Source organism: Pituophis catenifer, unplaced genomic scaffold, assembly GCF_029215685.1.
Source record: "Pituophis catenifer annectens isolate HBS135680 unplaced genomic scaffold, rPitCat1.0.hap2 SCAF_5, whole genome shotgun sequence".
In the NCBI taxonomy this organism is placed as follows: Eukaryota; Metazoa; Chordata; class Lepidosauria; order Squamata; family Colubridae; genus Pituophis; species Pituophis catenifer.
In genome coordinates, this window is record NW_027256885.1 from 37,702,641 (window position 1) to 37,721,111 (window position 18,471).

The 18,471-nt window shown below is 43.0% G+C and overlaps 1 protein-coding gene across 1 annotated transcript in view; it reads right to left on the reverse strand.

Annotated features, from left to right (window-relative positions):
- Positions 1-9,063: 9,063 nt before the first annotated feature.
- RHEB (Ras homolog, mTORC1 binding) overlaps positions 9,064-18,471 on the reverse strand; it is a gene marked incomplete at its 5' end in the record, with an annotated part of 111,210 nt that continues 101,802 nt past the window's right edge. Inside the window, 1 exon segment of the mRNA XM_070944743.1 lies at positions 9,064-9,156. Coding sequence (XP_070800844.1) covers positions 9,064-9,156 — 93 coding nt within the window.

Here is an 18,471-nt window from a genome sequence, read left to right on the forward strand (position 1 = left end):
CTGCCAACAGAAGTCGGAGAGGAAAAGGCAGTTGCTTTGCTGAGCATTTCTCCGCGTTTCCAGTGAGGGCGGCTGACTTGGGATGGAAATGCAGAGAAATGCTCAGCAAAGCAACTGCCTTTTCCTCTCTGGCTTCTGTTGACAGAGATAAGGAAGAGGCAGAGGTGGCGGCAGCAGCGGCAGCGGAAGGCAAGGGGCCGATCGCGTGGCTCACTTCAGCGCTGCCAAACACACACACACCTTCGAAGCCTTTGAGAGGCTTCAGAGGCCAAGGCTTTTTTTTTCTTTTCCCCCTCCTGCAGCCACCTCAAGGGCTTTGTGGTGCGGAGGATGCCGCCTCCCAAGGTTTGGGGAGGGAAGCGGGACGCGTTAAAGAAAGGTAAAAGGGAAGCGGGGTGGGGTGGGATTTGGTCCCCCCACCATGATCCTCTTCCAAGCGCAGATGGTTCCTCGTTTAATACCTGGTCCTGCACTTGACCTGGCCGGACAGCGCCCCCCCCCCCAGTGCCCTCCCGCCTGTCCTTCCTTCTCCTGACAGGCTGCGGAGACCAAATGTCCGGGGGGGGGGTTTGTTGCTCAGACCGAGAAGTCAAGAGAGAAAGCCAGCTTTGCTGGCTGAGGAACTCTGGAAGTTGAAGTCCACAAGACTAAAAGTTGCCAAGGTTGGTGACCCCTGCCCTAGACCACTTTAGGAGCAAAGTGGTGGGTTTTGCTGGCATTTCAGGAGGAAGGGGAGGGAGGAAGGGAGGGAGAGAGAGAGAGAGAGAAATAGAAAAAGAAACAAAGAAAGAAAGAGAAAGAAGGAAAGAGGGAGAGAGGGAGAGAGAAAGAAAAGAGAGAGACAAAGAGACAAAGAGACAAAGAGAGAGAAAGAGAAAGAAAGAAAGAAAGAAAGAAAGAAAGAAAGAAAGAAAGAAAGAAAGAAAGAAAGAAAGAAAAAGGAAGGAAGGAAGGAAGGAAGAGAGAGAGAGAAAGAAAAAGAAAGACAAAGAAAGAGGAAGGGAGAGAGAAAAAAGAGAGAGAGAGAAAGAGAGAAAGAAAGAAGAAAGAGAAAGAAAGAAGAAAGAGAAAGAAAGAAAGAGGAAGGAAGGGGGGAGAGAAAGAGAGAGAGAGAGAGAGAGAAGAGGAAGGAAGGACCACAAAACCTGGCACTAGACGTGGCTTCAGAAGACGCATTGAAACAGGACAGCAATCTAGGGCTGGAAGGGACCTTAGAGGCCATCTAGTCCAACCCCCTGCTCCAGCAGGAAACCTTACATCGTCTGGATTATTTTGGTGCCTCTAACAGAGAGGAAAATTGCCAGAAAGGAGAAGGAGTTTACTAGAACAAGGCTGCCATGCAGAGGAAGTTTCAGTTTCAGTTTATTTAAATTTATATACCGCCTTACTCCCGAAGGACTCAGGTCAGTGAACAGCCATAAATAAAACAAATATAATATAAAATTTAAAAACAAGTTAAAAGACATATTACATAGATTTGGCCCACTAATTAAAACACCCCTATTTTTAAGAACAGATCCGAATTAAAATGAAACAATTAAAAAGGGTTAGGCCAGCCCCGCTTGATGGAATAAAAAGGTCTTGAGGGCACGGTGGAAAGTGCGCAAATCCGGGATCCTCCGTATCTCTGAGGGGAGCTCGTTCCAAAGGGCAGGTGCCCCCACAGAGAAGGTTCTCCCCCTGGGGGCCGCCAGTCGACACTGTTTGGCCGACGGCACCCTGAGAAGCCCCTCTCTGTGGGAGCGTACTGGTAGGTGAGAAGCTACCAGTGGCAGAAGGCGGTCTCGTAGATAACCAGGTCCTGAGCCATGGAGCGCTCTAAAGGTGGTAACCAGTACCTTGAAGCGCACCCAGAAGACCACCGGGAGCCAGTGCAGCTCGCGCAGGAGAGGTGTTACGTGGGAGCGCCATGTCGCTCCCATAACCACCCGCACGGCCGCATTCTGGACCAGTTGGAGCCTCCGGATAATCCTCAAGGGGAGCCCCATGTAGAGAGCATTACAGTAGTCCATGCGGGAAGTGACGAGGGCGTGAGTGACCGTGCATAAGGAGTCCCGATCCAGAAAGGGACACAACTGGCGAATCAGGCGAACCTGATAGAAAATCCCCCTGTCCACAGCCGTCAGATGTTCTTCTAAAGACAGCCGTGTATCCAGGAGGACACCCAAGTTGCCTGGTTTAGCTCAACAGACAGAAGCACTGTAATTTAACACCAGCTGTCTGCAATTAAAGTAAGATCGAATGTCGCCAGGCTCAAGGTTGACTCAGCCTTCCATCCTTTCTAAGGTAGGTAAATTGAGGACCCAGTTTGTGGGGGCAATAAGCTGACTTTGTATAAATATACAAAAGTATGAAGGCTATTGCTTAACGCATTGTAAGCCACCCTGAGTCTCCGGAGAAGGGCGGCATATAAATTAAAGCAAAAAAAAAAAAAAAAGTTGCGAGCCCTCTCCGTGGGGGCCAACGACTCACCCCCAATAGCCAGCGATGGTGCCAGCTGGCTATATCGGGACACCGGAAACCACAGCCACTCGGTCTTGGATGGGTTGAGCCTGAGTCTGTTTCTCCCCATCCAGATCCGCATGGCAGAGCGGCAGAGGAAGGCAGAGATAGTCCTTGACTTATGACCAGAATTGAGTCCAAAATTTTGGTTGCTAAGCAAGAGCATTGTTAAGTGAGTTTCACCACATTTTACTCAATCCATGATCTCTCCTGGCTCTAACAGTCATGTGCAGGCTAGGAAAGTAAATCTGAAGGCCTGTGTAATGTTTCAATGTACAGAAGTTATAGTTAAATGTGTGACAGAAAGTGGACTCTGGGTGTGTTTTTCCAAATGTAGTAAGTGAGGTTGAATGTGTATAGTTTTAGAAGAGGGGTGTGTGTGTGTGTGTGTGTGTGTGTACATACACATATAGTATATATAGTAGATAATGTATCTTTTTGTGTGCCTATACACACTATACTATGTAATATATATGTACACATATTTTGGATGTTCAGTAGTAGTAAAAATTGTACAATTGGGAAATTGTATCTTGTTGAGACCTTTGAGGTGAGGAGAGGCCAGGCACCCTAACCCTAGCCTTTGACGTGAGTGACATCAAGTGGGCCACACCCACCCAGTCACATGACCACCAAGCCACACCCACCAAACAAGCCACGACCACAGAACCGGTAGTAAAAAAAATTAGAACCCACCCCTGGCCTTCATGTACTAGTACTTCACGTTCACCCTGTTTGTTGCTTAAACTTTGAGCATTAGTGCAGGGGTCACCAACCTTTCGGACCTCAGGGACCACTAAATTCATAATTTTACATTCCACGGACCACTAATAGGATCTGCCTAATGACTGGCTGGATAGGTGCAGCTAGGTGGTCAAGTGACTGGATGGGCGTGGCTAACTTGATGTCACTCATGTCAAGGGGTGCCTCACCAGCCTCTACTCGTCCCTCCCCTCCCACCCACTCATTGCCTGCCCACCTGGGCTCCTTAGGGCCCCAATAGGAAGCAGTTGTTGGAGCTAAGCAGCCACCATGAGAAAGAGTTGGCAAAACAGCTGGCTCAGTTCAAATTGGATCTGACCAAGAAGGAGGCTCAGCAGAAGCACCTCACTGAGGACTACGAGCATAGGATTTCCAAGCAGAGAGAAGACCTGTGAGAGTGCAAGGCCAGGTACCGGCACCTGGAGGCTCAGCGGGCTGAGATGGTCAGCCAGTTCCAGGCCATGATGCAGTCCCACTGGAACAAGGCCCTCCAGGTCTTCGCCACCAGCGGCACTTCCCTCCAGTCTTCGCCCAAAGCCCCACACCAGGAGGCTGAAGCAGACCCCAAGTCAGAATTTCTCCCCCCCTCTGACCCACACAAAAAGATCCCAAAGGGGGAGACTCTCTGCAGCAACACAAATGTTCATTGCACATATCCAGCCCAGGGTCCGTAGTTTGAGAACCCTTGATTTAGTGCAATATAAAAAATGCAAATATTTTTTCTGCGTACCACCAAAATTTTCTCACAGACCACCAGTGGTCCATTAGTGTATAGGCATTTGAGTCCTTTATGGGTCTTGGGTTTGTTTCTTGTATCTCCTACTTTGTAACTGGGTTTTCCATCCTTCCCATCGCTCTCTACCTCATGTTTTTCTTTTTTTCCCCTTTCTCTTTACTCCCTACCACATTATATGATTGGTTATCTAGTGGTTTTTACTTGAAATTAGGTTCTAAAGGTCATGAAGATTGGCCCCCCTCCCCCCTCAATTTTAATTTAAAGCCCTTTTGATAAGATGAGCCAGTTGTTTTCCGAATATATTCTTTCTAGTACTTGTGAGGTGCAGTCCATCCCTTGCCAGGAGCCCTTCATGTAGGTAATGCAGACCATGGTCTAGGAAACCAAAGTTCTCTTGATGACACCAGTTTTTAAGCCAGTGGGTGGTTTCTAAAATCCTTTGCTCCCTCATTGGATGTTGGCCTTTTGTTTGAAGTATAGATGAAAATACCACTTGTGCTTCTAATTCTTTAACTTTCTTCCCTAGGTGTTCATAATCTCGTTATTGTTTTCAGATTCATTGTTGTGTCATTGGTCCCCATGTGTAGAAGGAAGGAGTAGTAATCTGTGGGTTTGATTATTTTGGTAATGTGCTGTCAATGGTCCGACTAGCGAACCCAAAATAAGTAGACAGTCTCGGGATCTTTGAATTCCCAAAAGTATAACTTTATTGGATACACCATCTCGGAAGTGCAGAAGTAAAACCAGTTTTGCTTTTCCCGTGCAAAATCTTACTTACTTAAACAATAGATTCCCTTTCTCCCCACCCCTGGGTGTTCACATTGTCCAATTATAAGACTTCCTTTTTTTATGGGAACAGTCCATGTCTCCGTCTAATACCTGCAGCAGTGACCTTGGCCAGGTTCAAGCTTTCACAGTCTGTAGATCAGCAGTTCTCAACCTGGGGGTCGCGACCCCTTTGGGGGTCGAACGGCCATTTCACAGGGGTCGCCAAAGCCCTCTCTCGCCCCCCCGCCACGCCTTCACTCACCCTCACTCTCTGCTCTGTTGGATCACCAGCCGTTCGCTTACCCCGCCCACTCCCAATCTATTGCTGCCTCCTGAGTCCCAGCTGATGGCTAGAGGAAAAAAAACTGTTTAAATTCTTGCCACGGGGCTTCAAAGGGCTGCCCTATAACTAGTGGTGGGATTCTGCCGGTTTCACCCCGCCCCTTGCCCCGCCCGTCCGCACCACTATTTATTGCCAATAAATAGTGGTGGGCAAGGGGCGAGTGAGCCAGCAATTTAACAAATGGTTCGGTGTTTTTTTGTAATTTTATTGGCCCACGGAGCTTCAGCATAGGCTAATTAGCCCTTGATTAGATCGGCTCCCGACTCTCAGCTGATTTGCTCTCAGCTGTTTTGCTCAGGGCTCTGCTGCTTCCTTGCAAAGAGTCCTGGAGCAGATTTTTTTTTCCCTAGCTATACTGAAAAACGAAACTGAAAGTAAAGCAGGCTGTTGGCTTTGCTGTTGCTGCAATGTTGGAAAATTAGGCAGGCAGATTTCTTTTCTTTTTCCTCACCAAAAAAGGTAGGTGCAAACAATGGGAAATTTAGGGAAAAAGAAGAGAGTTCAAGATTTTAAAACACAAAAGAAAAAAAGCTCTATTTAACTAGGGAATTGTAATAATTGAGATACTATTAATTGTATATTGTGTTGAGAGCAGAAATGGTTAAGTTATGGTTTGGAGGAATATATGAGGGAAATTATTTGGTTTATTATTATTGGTAAATATAATTAATTGATTTGTACAAAATTGGATTGCATGGAAATAATTGGAATATTCATGTTCATATTGATTAATATACAAAAAAGGTAGTTATATAACTAATTGATTTATATTAAAATGTTGAATTTATATTAAACAACTGTAATATTACATAATTAACCAATGTGAGGATGGATATAAAAATAGATGACAATGGGAAGGGGTATAATATAGAATAGAAGGGAAAAATTGAATTTGATTAAGATTAGAGATGAGGATGAATGATAATATTGGTTTTTTACAAAAATAGATGAGGAATAAATATGGCAAAAAGGAAATATAGAAATTGTAAATTTAATTGAAATGACTAAACACTGTTTAAATTTGTGAACCGGCCAAATACTCTGTTCAAAGAAAATACATTGTATGTTTGTATGTGTGTTTCTAATTATTGTTATTTATTCATATTTGTTCTCTTTTATTCTTTAAAGTTTAACAATTCATTCTTTATCTTAATATCTTTATATTTGTTTGGGGTTGGCTTTCTTCCCTTTCATCTTTTTTATTGTACAGCAATCTTTCTCCTCAAACCTACCACCTCTCTCTTTTCTTTCCTTCTTACTTTCTCTTCCTCCCCCTCTTCTCTTCCTCCCTACTTCCTCTTCCTTTCTCCTTCTCCTCCTCTCTTCCTCCCTCTCTTACCCTCACTCCTACTCTAATTTCCCTTCCCTTCCTTCATTCCTCTCTATTGCTGTATCCTTTTATGCATATGGACTACTCAGAGGGCTGAAAAAGTTATTTTTGACTGGTCCTCGCACTTTTGACCAGATCTCGAATTTGCGACTATCCTCACATTTTACGTTTTTTGCCCTATCTTATCACCATGGTGAAAAGAAGCAGTTGTGAAATGAGTGACATGGTTGTTAAGAATGCTGCACGGGCATAAATGTGAGGATGGTCATAAGTGTGAGGACCTGTCAGAAATGACTTTTTTCAGCCCTCTGAGTAGTCCCTATACACATAGCCATGGCCATCTGGTCACATGACCAGCTAGCCACGCCCATCCAGTCACATGACCTCCAAGCCACGCCCACAAAATAAGCCATGCCCACAGAATCGGTAGTAAAAAAAATTTAGAACCCACCCCTGGTTGGGGGTCACCACAACATGAGGAACTGTATTAAAGGGTCGCGGCATTAGGAAGGTTGAGAACCACTGCTGTAGATGAAAGCTTAGCATTCCATTTCCCCCCTCCCCCGTCCCGCTTGAATGGCAAGATAAAAATGATAGAAGCTCAGAAGAAGTAAAGTGTTTCAATCTTGTCAGGTGCTCAGTTGCACCTTTGATTTTTGCTCCAGGGAGATAACATAGCTGCCTAGATCTGGTCTGCAGACTATAGTTTCTGTTCCCCTAAGAATTGTATCTCCTATCACCAATATTTGCCTTTTTTCCCCTAGAATTCTGGAATACCTTTCTTCCTGTCACAGGAATGCTGGGTTATGCCTCTTTTTTAAAGAAAGTATTGATGACTGCTCTTTTATAGGTGTCTGCATATTTTCTTCCAGGGGGAGGCTATGAAAGCAATTGTTCAATTCCAGAGGGGCTTCATTGGAGTGGGCTGCGGTAAATAGTAGCGGCTTTGCTCTTGGTTGCTGTTTTCTTCTAAAAGTGACATGTTTCCATGTCACTTTTAGAACCAGGACCAGGAGCCCTTGCTCAGTCACTCATGCCTTAATAACCTTCTGTTTCGATTGCTGCAATGCATTCTACATGGTGTGAGGGGAAAATAATGGGGATCCCCTTCTAGCACAGTAAAGTTTGGGTGGGCTGAGATGGGTTCAATATTGACATTAATTGCCTGATGCAAGTATAAAGGAAAATTTGTAATCAGCATGTGCATCTGATGAAATGGTAGCTGACATGGACACCATAGTTCCCTATATGCTGAAATGAGGGGGGCTGAGGCTGTGGGAAAAGAGGAAGTGTATGCTTAAAGTACATGTACAAATAGCCATGTTGTAACATTGAGGTTAAAGGAACAGAAAACTGCCCCTGTTGCTATGACAGTATGGACAGATCTCGAAAGTCATATGATTTGTGGTTTTAAGGTATAAAAGACAAAGTTGAATAATGGGAGGTTGCCAATCGGCCTCAAGCCATCCCTTTTGACAGCTTGTCTGATTGACCCTCATTGCGATGTGATATAAGTGCCTACAGCAAAGGCTTTATGTTTGCTATGCTTTAAATTCTAATAAACCTCTGAATCCTAAAGTGAGACTTTTGTGGTGTGTTGTCTGTCCAATTGTTATTAAGTGCAGCTATGCTCATGATTCGGTTTTTCCCCTGACAATGGGACTGCCTTTGAAGACCATCTGGCAACTGCAACTGGTCCAAAATGCAGAGGCATGCACAGTTTTAGGTGCCCTGCGGTTCACCTGAGTAACTATTGCTGTGTCAGCTACACTGGCTCCCAGTTGCTTTCCAGATGCACCTCAGGTTACTAATTATCACTTTTAAAGCTCCCCATGGCACTAGACTCCCATCTGAGAGCTGAGGGATCCCTATCCTTTTAACCTTCCAGAGGGCCGTGAAGACCTGTCTCTTCCCCTAAGCACTGGGCTAGGATGGGGACTGATTTGCGAAGGTGCTTGGGGGGAAGTGTACTTTTGGTTTTAGATATTTTTTATGGATTGTTGTGAGCTCTCCAGAGTCATTGTATGAGAGAGGTGGACATATAAGTTCTGTAAATCAATCAAGCAAGCAATCAAAATCTTCCAGATTCTTTAAGTTACCTCTGACAATTTTCTCTTTGAAGTACACCATCACTGAGTTCAGAAATGCCATGCTGAATTGTATTATCCTGGGAAATGGAAGCAAAATATTGTTAATGTGGAAAGAATTGGAATCCTAAAAGAATTTCAGTTCAACAGGGGGCACACCAAGGTTTGCATTATTTCATTTACAAGTATACATTGAACATAAAGAAACATTGATATTTAAGCCTAGTTAATAGTAGTGTAATTTGGATGATTATTCTAATCCAATTACACTAAAAAATCAATGTCAATAAAATTCTTGGTCATTATATTAAGAAATACAATATATAAATTGAAAATATGATTGCTTAAAATTTGAAAATGGAAGTAAAGCCTTTCTGAGTCAGACTTTAACATAATCAGAAGGGAAAAGCTTCCAACTGAGCCTATATTGTTCAAGTTAAAAGAAGAACAAGTGTGGTTTCACTGTGAGGGGAACAGGCAGTTTGCTTCTTTAGAAAGAACAACATATTCCCACTTTTCAACCTCCACTGTGCAATCACATCACTGAGCAGGACGATTTCCCTTGTGAAGATGCCCCATCAATTTTTTCTGTTTCCAAAATTATCCTCCTGAAAACATCCACAGCAGTCTGAAAGAAGGAAACAGAGGGAGATCCACTAAGAATCCCATGGCCATCATACAGAGTTCCTTCTTTTATGTTAGAACAATGATCAAGATTGACCAGCTCTTGCTCAGTTATCAGATGTGTATGAGGCTAACCCTGCTTTGCTAGCCCACCAGATGATTCCATCCTGTGTGCAAAAATGCAAAAAGGAGTGTGTGTAAGAATGCAAGATCTAAGGAAAACAGCTTCACCAGTGTCTGAGAAAAAGACGGCCACTTTTCTGCCACATGGGACAGCCTGTTCTGGAACTCTGGAGATCTTCAAAAGGTAATTGGTAATGGGGTGGGGAGGAGCAAGTAGAATCTGGTGGGCTAGCAAAGCAGGCCCAGTGCCTGTGGAGATCCGGTGGGGCAGGATGGAGAGGGAAGCAACTATGGGGACACCCAAGGGGTTGTAAGAGAAGCATGAGATATTTTAGTGGGTGGGGGGAGGCCTTGGGTGGTCGGAAGCAGGAGGCCTGTTCCAGCAATAGCCCCCCCCCATGGTCTTCCCCACCCTGAGATACCTCATGTGCATTTAACAACCTGTGCATATGATTAACAAATGCATTGGGGAAAGCAGGGAGGGGGCTCATTCATTTAACATGATCCTGTCAAGTAGCAAATCTCCTCGGCACACACAGCACCAATGTGATGAACCTGATGGCAAGAACCTTACCTATGCAGGGAAGGGGCGTTCAAGAGTACACCTGGATTCAGCAACGCAGCACGGTGGAGGGGGGTGCGCGTATAGGAAACACATTGATGGTGATAGGTGATGGACGGTATAGGAAATAAGAAACCAGGGTGGGGGAAACGGGCAATCTAAAGCAGCAGCGGCGATGACAGGTGATGACATCATCCACCGGCATTTTCAACCCTGCGAATGGGAGGAGAGGAAGCAGGCGGCATATTCAAATATGCTACAGCAGTAACTCATCTACAACGCCAATAAAAACGCAGCAACTGAGCAGCCAGCTAACTCCGTCTTTGAGCTGAAGTCACGGCGCCAGTGTTTTCTGTAACACCGTTGTGTTAACCGAGATTAAACCCTGGGTTGTATTAGCCGATTCCTTGTGTGTGTCGTGCTTTACCTAGCTTCGGACAGACGGTTCCTGAGACGCTGAGAGAAAGACAGAGTTCCTCGTGATTTCTTTGCTCTTCGTTGGGGCGGAATGACGGCAGGCAGCTGATAAGAGCGATGGCAGAAGGGACAACAGACGGAGTGTCTGTGCCGGATTTGGAGGTGCTGGAGGAGACTGAGAAGACAGAGGAAGGGGCGGTGGAGAGTGAGTTGCCAGTGGTTCGCCCTAAACAGCGAGTGGCTCAAGCAGACAAGAAGAAAGGGGGCCAGGACTCTTTGGGAGGCGAGACCGCTCCCACATCATCTGGACATTGGTGGCACAGCTCAGCCTTACTTGGGAAGCAGGGTTTACAAGCACCAACCCCTCCCCCCTTGGGGGTGCAGTGTCAAGGCTGGAGGGAGAGACAGTGGGGAGATGAAGAGGAGGGAGATTGGAGCTATTCTGCTGGCCCTGGAGCTACCATGATGGATATACTGAGAGATAGATTCGGAGAAGCTAGTTTTAGAGACGCTCCCTCCTGGCAACCATGGGCACCTGGAGCAGACACAGGGGCATGGCAAGGAGTGGGAAGTGGTTCATCGATGGGAGGCCCTTCTAAAACCGGATTCCGTCTCGCTAGACCCAAATTAAGATTAGACCAGGCAAGATATCACACCAGGGGAGAGGAGTCTGTAAACCCTGAATCAACGTCTTCGCTGGGGGGAGCAATAAGAAGTGGGGCTCACCCTCAGGGACGGACCCAACATGAGAGGGAGGGGGACTCAACAGGTAGGTCTCGGAGCGGAATGGGTAGGGCATCCCATGACGGTGATGAAACCGTTCGAGGCAGAGACCAAGGACCAATGTGGGTGCCAGGCATGTGGCCACCGCAGCTACCATGGGCCCCACCCCGGTTGCAAGCTACATTTGATGGGAACTCTGAACGTGTAGCCCTTTTTCTCAGTCGGGTGATAAGTCATATGGACACCTATGGGCATTTTTACCCCTCTCAGTGGGCGAAAGTAGTAGCTGTTACCACGGTCTTGACGGGTGAAGCAGCAGACTGGGTTACCGCTGGCTTGTATAATAAACACGCTCAGGAGTTAGCTGACCTTGGGTTCTTCTTAGAGGCCCTTCGCAGGCGGTTTGAAGACGACACCTGTGCCCAGGCTGCTACCGAGGGGGAGTTGATGTCGTTGAAACAAAGGGGCCGAGTAGTGAAGGACTACATACAGGAGTTCTGCAAAATAGCTGGACGATTGAGAGGCTGGCCCAAACGCATGTTAGTACATCAGTTCCACATGGGCCTCGATAGGGAATTACGGCAAGCCTGTGTGTACCGAGGATTGGGGAATAACTTAGCGGAATGGTATAGGTCTGCAGTAGAGCTTGATGTTGGTTTGAAAGAGTTTCGTCCCAATGTGGAAAAGCCAAGTCAAACCTGTAGACTGCTGGAGAGGCCACCAGCAGGGCGAGGGGTGGGTAGACCCTACATACCAACGAATAGTAGGCCAGCAATCAATCAACAACGCTCATTTCGATGCTTTCAATGTGACCAGGAGGGTCATCGAGCAGTGGACTGTCCCCTTCCCCCCGTTCGGGTATCAACCCTACAAGCAGCAGTGCCAGGGAGATGACCAAAGCCACAAGCACAAGTGACACAGGAGAGGTCCCGGATAGCGGCCCAATCGCCGGGCATTGATCCTGAGGTACGTGAGGGAGGTGGTTACCGTTCTGGACCAGCTCGAGTACCAACCCAGATGGAAGCTGCAGACCCTATGGTATGTGCTCCCATATGTCCTTTCATACTTCCGATGACGTTAAAAAATCCACAAATGGGTAAGGAGGTACAACAGGGAGCATTGATAGACACCGGGTGTACACATTGTTTATTAAGGCGGTCGATAGTGGATACTCTGGGTCTTCGTATTGTTCAGTTATGGAAGCCCATAGTGTTTGAACAAATGGACGACTCAGTACTAGGAGGACAGCCAGCCACCCATGTCACTGAACCAGTACAACTTGAATTCGGACAACATTGGGAATTAATATGGTTTGTAGTGGTTGGGGCCATGATTGAGCCCCTCATCTTGGGACTCTCCTGGCTGGATAAAAGGAAACCCACTATTTGGTGGGAGGATGGTTATCGTAAATTAAGGATTGCAGTGGGTCCTGAACCCTTGGAGAGTGCTCACGGAGCAGCTGGGAAAGAAATGCCTCTGCCACTTCCAGTAGGGGTTCCAGATATATACAGGGATTTGGTGCAAGTATTCAGTGAGAAGGAGTGTGAGTCCCTTCCACCTCATCGCAACACTGACTGTGCCATAGAATTAAAACCAGGTGCCAGGCTCCCAAAGCCATGTATGTATTCAATGGCCCCTCATGAACTGAAAGAGTTAAGATGCTATATTGATAAAAACCTCGCTAGAGGGTTTATTAAACCCAGTAGGTCTCATATGGCGGCACCAGTGTTATTCAAGGAAAAGAAAGATGGTGGGGTTGCAATTATGTGTTGATTTTAGAGGTTGAATGCTGTTTGCATGGAGCCGCTATATCCGCTACCACTCATGACCGATTTGATGGCGGCCTTGGCAACTGGTAAGATTTTTACCAAACTAGACCTAAGAGAGGCATATTACAGGGTACGTATCCGTGAAGGTGATGAGTGGAAGACCACATTTAACTGTCCTCTCGGCAGTTATATGTTTCAGGTGATGCCATTCGGTCTGCAGAGTGCCCCTGCTGTTTTTGTGCAGCCTATCAACGAAGTACTCCATGACCATTTGTATTGGGGCATTCTTTTTTTTTTATTAGAAAAGTTTTACAAATATCAATTTTTCCCCCATTTTCCCCCGCCCATCCCTCCCTAACCCCCCCAAACCCTCCCCTCTCCCCATGACTTCCCCAAGGTGAAATCCATCCACATTATATTATATCATACTTTACCACCCCTCTATTCTCCCCCCTGTGCACTATACATTTCTACATAACAATAAGCTATTTTGCCCCCTATAAACTATACATTTCCAGACAACATTTAGCTAAAACCTATCTGGTACTTCCTAGTTTGATATTTATTCTGCACATAATCTATCCATTTCTTCCATTCCCATACATAAGTCTCTTGAGTCTGATCTTTTAAGTATGCTGATATCTTCGCCATTTCTGCAAAACTGGCCATCTTCAAAGTCCATTCTTGAATTGTAGGCATATCATCCCTTTTCCAGTATTGACCAATCAGTAACCTAGCTGCTGTCACCATATACAATATCAATTTTGTTTCACCCACTGAAAAGCCCTTAACTATACCCAGTAAAAACAATTGAGGAGAAAATTGAATTTTTTTCTTCAGGACATTTTGCATAACCCACCAAATTTTTATCCAAAAAGCCTTTGCTTTCTTGCATGTCCACCATATATGATAATATGTGGCATCTAAGCAATCACATCTCCAACATTTTGGTTGAACATTAGGATACATGCATGATAATTTCTTAGGATCTAAATGCCACCTATAAAACATTTTATAAAATTTTTCCCTCAAATTCTGCGACTGTGTGAATTTAACATTCTGAACCCATATTTTTTCCCAAGTTTCCATCAGGTAGGTGAAATGAGGACCCAGTTTGTGGGGGCAATAAGCTGACTTTGTATAAATATACAAAAGGATGAAGGCTATTGCTGAGCACATTGTAAGCCGCCCTGAGTCTCCGGAGAAGGGCGGCATATAAATCAAATTAAAAAAAATAAAAAAAATAACTGGTTCTCCAAAATTTTGCGCCCATTTTATCATACAATCTTTAACCAATTCATTTTCTGAGTCTCTTTCTAACAAAACATTATAAACCCTCTTAATATGCATTGGGCCTTTCTCTTTTATCTGTCTAACCAATTCTTCTTCATGCAACATTAAACCAGTTTTTTTATCTTCTCTCCATCTCAATTGAAGTTGATTATACTGTAACCAAGTTAAATTAATCCCTTCTTCCAACAGTGTCTTCAATGTCTTTAGTTGCCATCTGCCCCATCATTAAAAAGTACTTCTTTGTATAAACCCCCCCCGAGTGACTTTATATTTATATTCCATATAATGTGACCAAGATCCAACCACAACGGTATTTTATAATCCCATTTGAGTCGGTGCTTCTTCCATACTCTCATCAAGGAGCTTCTAAGTATATGGCTATTAAATACTTTATCCACCTTGTTTTCATAAAATAAATATGCATGCCAACCAAATTCAAGATCATAACTCTCAATATTCAATATTCCAGTCTTTGTCCTTCCAAACCAATCACTTGCTTGTGTAAACGCTGCTGCTTCATAATACAATCGCAGGTTTGGAAGTTTAAGACCACCCCTTTCACGAACATCTTGCATAATTTTCAGTTTAACTCTTGGCTTTTTCTCATTCCAAACAAACTTATTCACTCCTTTTTGCCATTCCGTCAACTGTTTATCACTTTTAAGCACCGGAATCATTTGAAACAAAAATAAAAATCTAGGTAGAACATTCATTTTAACTGCTGCTATTCTTCCAAGTAAAGGCAGCTGCAGTTTTTTCCAGGTTTCCATATCCTTTTGTACCTTTCGCCACAACACCTCATAATTATTTTGAAACAGTTTTATATTTGAATCTGCAACTTGAACTCCTAGATATCTCACTTTTGATACTATTTCAAAGCCTGCCTTCCTTTCCAGTTCCTTCTTTTGATCAGCTGTCATATTTTTAACTATCATCTTGGTTTTTTTCTGATTCAGTCTAAATCCTGATACCATACCATATTCTTCTATAATGTCTTTCATCTGAATTATTGATTCCATCGGCTGTGTTAGGGTAACAACCAGATCATCTGCAAATGCCCTTGTTCTGTAATCCTCTTGCCTTATCACTATTCCCTTCAAAGTGCTCGAGTCCCGTATTGTATTCAACAAGACTTCTAAAGTTAGAATAAACAACAACGGGGATAACGGACAACCTTGTCTTGTGCCTTTTTCTATACTAAAGTTTGTAGTTAAACTTCCATTAATAATAATTTGTGCTGTTTGTTCTTGATAAATTGCTGAAACCGCCTGTACAAACTGATCCCCAAAGTCCATCTTTTTTAAAGTCTTTAATAGAAAGTTCCAATTCACTCGATCAAAGGCCTTCTCCGCATCCAAAAACGCCAGTACTGCAGAGATCTGTTTATTCTTCTCAAGATATTCCAATAAATCTATAATTTGCCTCACATTATCCTTCATGTATCTGCCTTCTATAAATCCTGCTTGATCATGATGAATCACCTCTTGAATAACTGGCATTAATCTGTTGGCTAATACTTTCGCAAAAATTTTATAATCCGTATTCAGGAGAGATATTGGTCTAAAATTTTCCGGTTTTGTAGAGCCTGCCTCCTCTTTCGGTATCAAAGAGACAAAAGCTGCTTTCCATGAAGGGGGTATTTTTCCCCCTTGTTGTATGCTACAAAATAAGTCTTTAAGATGTTCAATCATTTCTGCTTGTAAAGTTTTATAGTACACCACAGTTAAGCCATCCGTTCCTGGAGCTTTAGCTGTTTTCAGTTGTTTAATAGCAACAATAATCTCCTCAGCTGTTATTGGTAAACTCGTTCTTTCCTTTTGAACATTAGAAATGTTTATAACTCTCTTTTCTTCTAGGTATTTATAAATTCATTCTGTATATCATCTTTAGCATATAGTTTGGTATAATAATCTAAGAAGGCTTCTTTAATTAATCTTTGTTGAAATACTTCCTTCCCTCTATACTCAATACTCCCAATAGTCTGAGTACTCTGCTGTTTCCTCAATGTGTAAGCCAACCACCTGCCCGGTTTATTGGCATTACAAAATGTATTATATTTCGCAAATTGTAAGTTAGTTGCTGCTTGTTCTGCTGTGAGCATATGGAATTGATCTTTCAAAAGTTTTATAACTCCTTGTAGTTTTTCATCTGTTGGATTTTTTATAAGTAACTGCTCTTTTTTCTTTATCTCCCCTTCCAATTCTAAGCTTTTTCTTTGTCGATTTGATTTATGTTTAGAGTTCATATAAATTAGTACCCCTCACATATAGGCCTTGCTCGCATCCCAGACAATTTAAATAGGGGTACCCTTATTCAAGTTCATTTCAAAAAATTCCTTCATTTGTTTTTTAAGTTCATTTACATTTTTTTCATATCTAAACAAATTTTCATTTACTCTCCAAGATCTTCTCTCTTTCTTTCCCATTTCTATTTCTATCCATACTGGGCTGTGGTCAGATAAAGTCCTCGGAAATATCTTTGTTTTCTTTGTTTTTAAAAGCAAGTCAACTGTAAGTAAAATAAAATCAATCCTAGAGAAGGATCTGTGTCTATCTGAGAAAAAAGTAAAGTCCAATTCTTTTGGGTTATGCGCTCTCCATATATCTTTCAGTTCCAAATCTTCTTTCAGATAAAAAAAAAAAAACTGTGGTAGTTTGACACATGATTTTGCCAAGCTCTTCTTATCTATTTTAGGATCTATTACTCCATTCCAATCTCCCATAAGTAGAATAGATCTATAGTCCCATTGTAGTATTTTAGAATGCAGTAATTTATAAAAGTTTTCTTGTTGCTGATTAGGAGCATAAATTCCAATCACCAAAATTGGACCATTATCTATAAGAAGTTCTATTGCTATATATCTTCCACAATCATCTGCTTCTATGATTTTTGTTGGCAGTCTTTTATTTATATAAATCACTACACCATTCTTTTTCTCCAAGTTTGAAGCTATAAACTGTGTTCCTAATCTAGAATTTATCAAATATTTTTGATCTTGTGTTCTAATATGAGTTTCTTGTAAACAAATAACATCGTTGTTAAATTGTCTCAAATAATGAAATATCTTCCTCCTTTTCTGTGGTGAGTTCAATCCGTTCACATTCCAAGATAAAAACTTAATTGTCATTTGTAGTCTCCTGAAGCGATAAGAGCATTTGCTGAAGTTGCTGTTCCAGACTAGTAGTCTTCGGCTTAGCTCCCCCCATGGCTTCGGTTTTTTGTGCTTTACCATTGGCTCCCTGTTTATCTTGTGGTAGCTTAGAGCTCTGGTGTTGTTGTTTCTCTAGAAGTTGTTTATAAACTGCCCGAGTTATATGCTGATCTTTAGCACTGTGCAACATCAAATCAAGATCCACTGCCACTTCTCTTGTATTTTTAGGTGGATCAGCTAAAGACTCTAAGGGAAGATCCAGCAAAGGTTTATCTAAAAAACCTCCTGTCGCTCCTTGAGTCTGCAATGCCTCCATCTCAATCTGTTTTCTCTGCTCTTCAAGCTCTTGTTCAAATTGCTTCTCTTTCTCACCCTCCACTATGGCTAACACCAAGGAAGTACGTGGAGATGCTGCACCAGGTTTAAAAACACTAAAATAAAATTCTTCCGCTTTTTCAACAGTATTTAATCGATATCTCTCTCCTTGATACCTCAATATTATGCCAACTGGAGTGTCCCATCTAAATGGAATTTGTTGTTTCTTTAATTCAGTCACCAAAAAACCAAAATCTTTTCTATCTTTCAGCATCTTAGGTGGCAACTCTTTGTAAATCCCAATCTCTCTTCCATCCACTTGAATAGTAGAAACAAAAGACTTTTGTAAGATATCATTTCTTATTCTTCTATCTGTAAAATAGATCACCACATCTCTGGGCAGTTGCCTTTGTCTTGCCACCCAGGAATTCACTCTATAGACCTTATCAATTTTGCAAAAAATCTCCTCAGGATCAACCTTTAACATTACAGCCAGAGCATCAGCACAAACCCTTCTCAAGTCTTCTCTATTGTTCTCTTTTATACCTCTGAGTCTTACAGCAAACTCCATAAATCTAAATTGCATCATTGTCACTTCATTTTCAAGCCTTTGCGTTTTATTATCAACATTAGAAAATTTTTGATCAGCTTCCTTCATTTTAGATTCTACTTCTCAGCTAAGATGTTCCACTTTCTTATCAATCTGGACCACTACTTCTGATAAACCAGTCATAGCTGTCAATATGTCCCATTTCATTTTGTCATACTTTTCTTGAATCACCTCCTTAAATTCCTGCTGTGATTTTTCAAATTTCTGGTCTAAAGCTTCATTTTGATTCTTCAAAGCCCCAGCAATAAATTCCTTCAAATCATTAAATCCAGATTCTTGTGTTTGAGTCTGTGTTTGCAAGCTCAAAGGCTGCTCAGCTGGCTTTGTTTGCTTTGAAGTCATTCTTCCACGCAGCC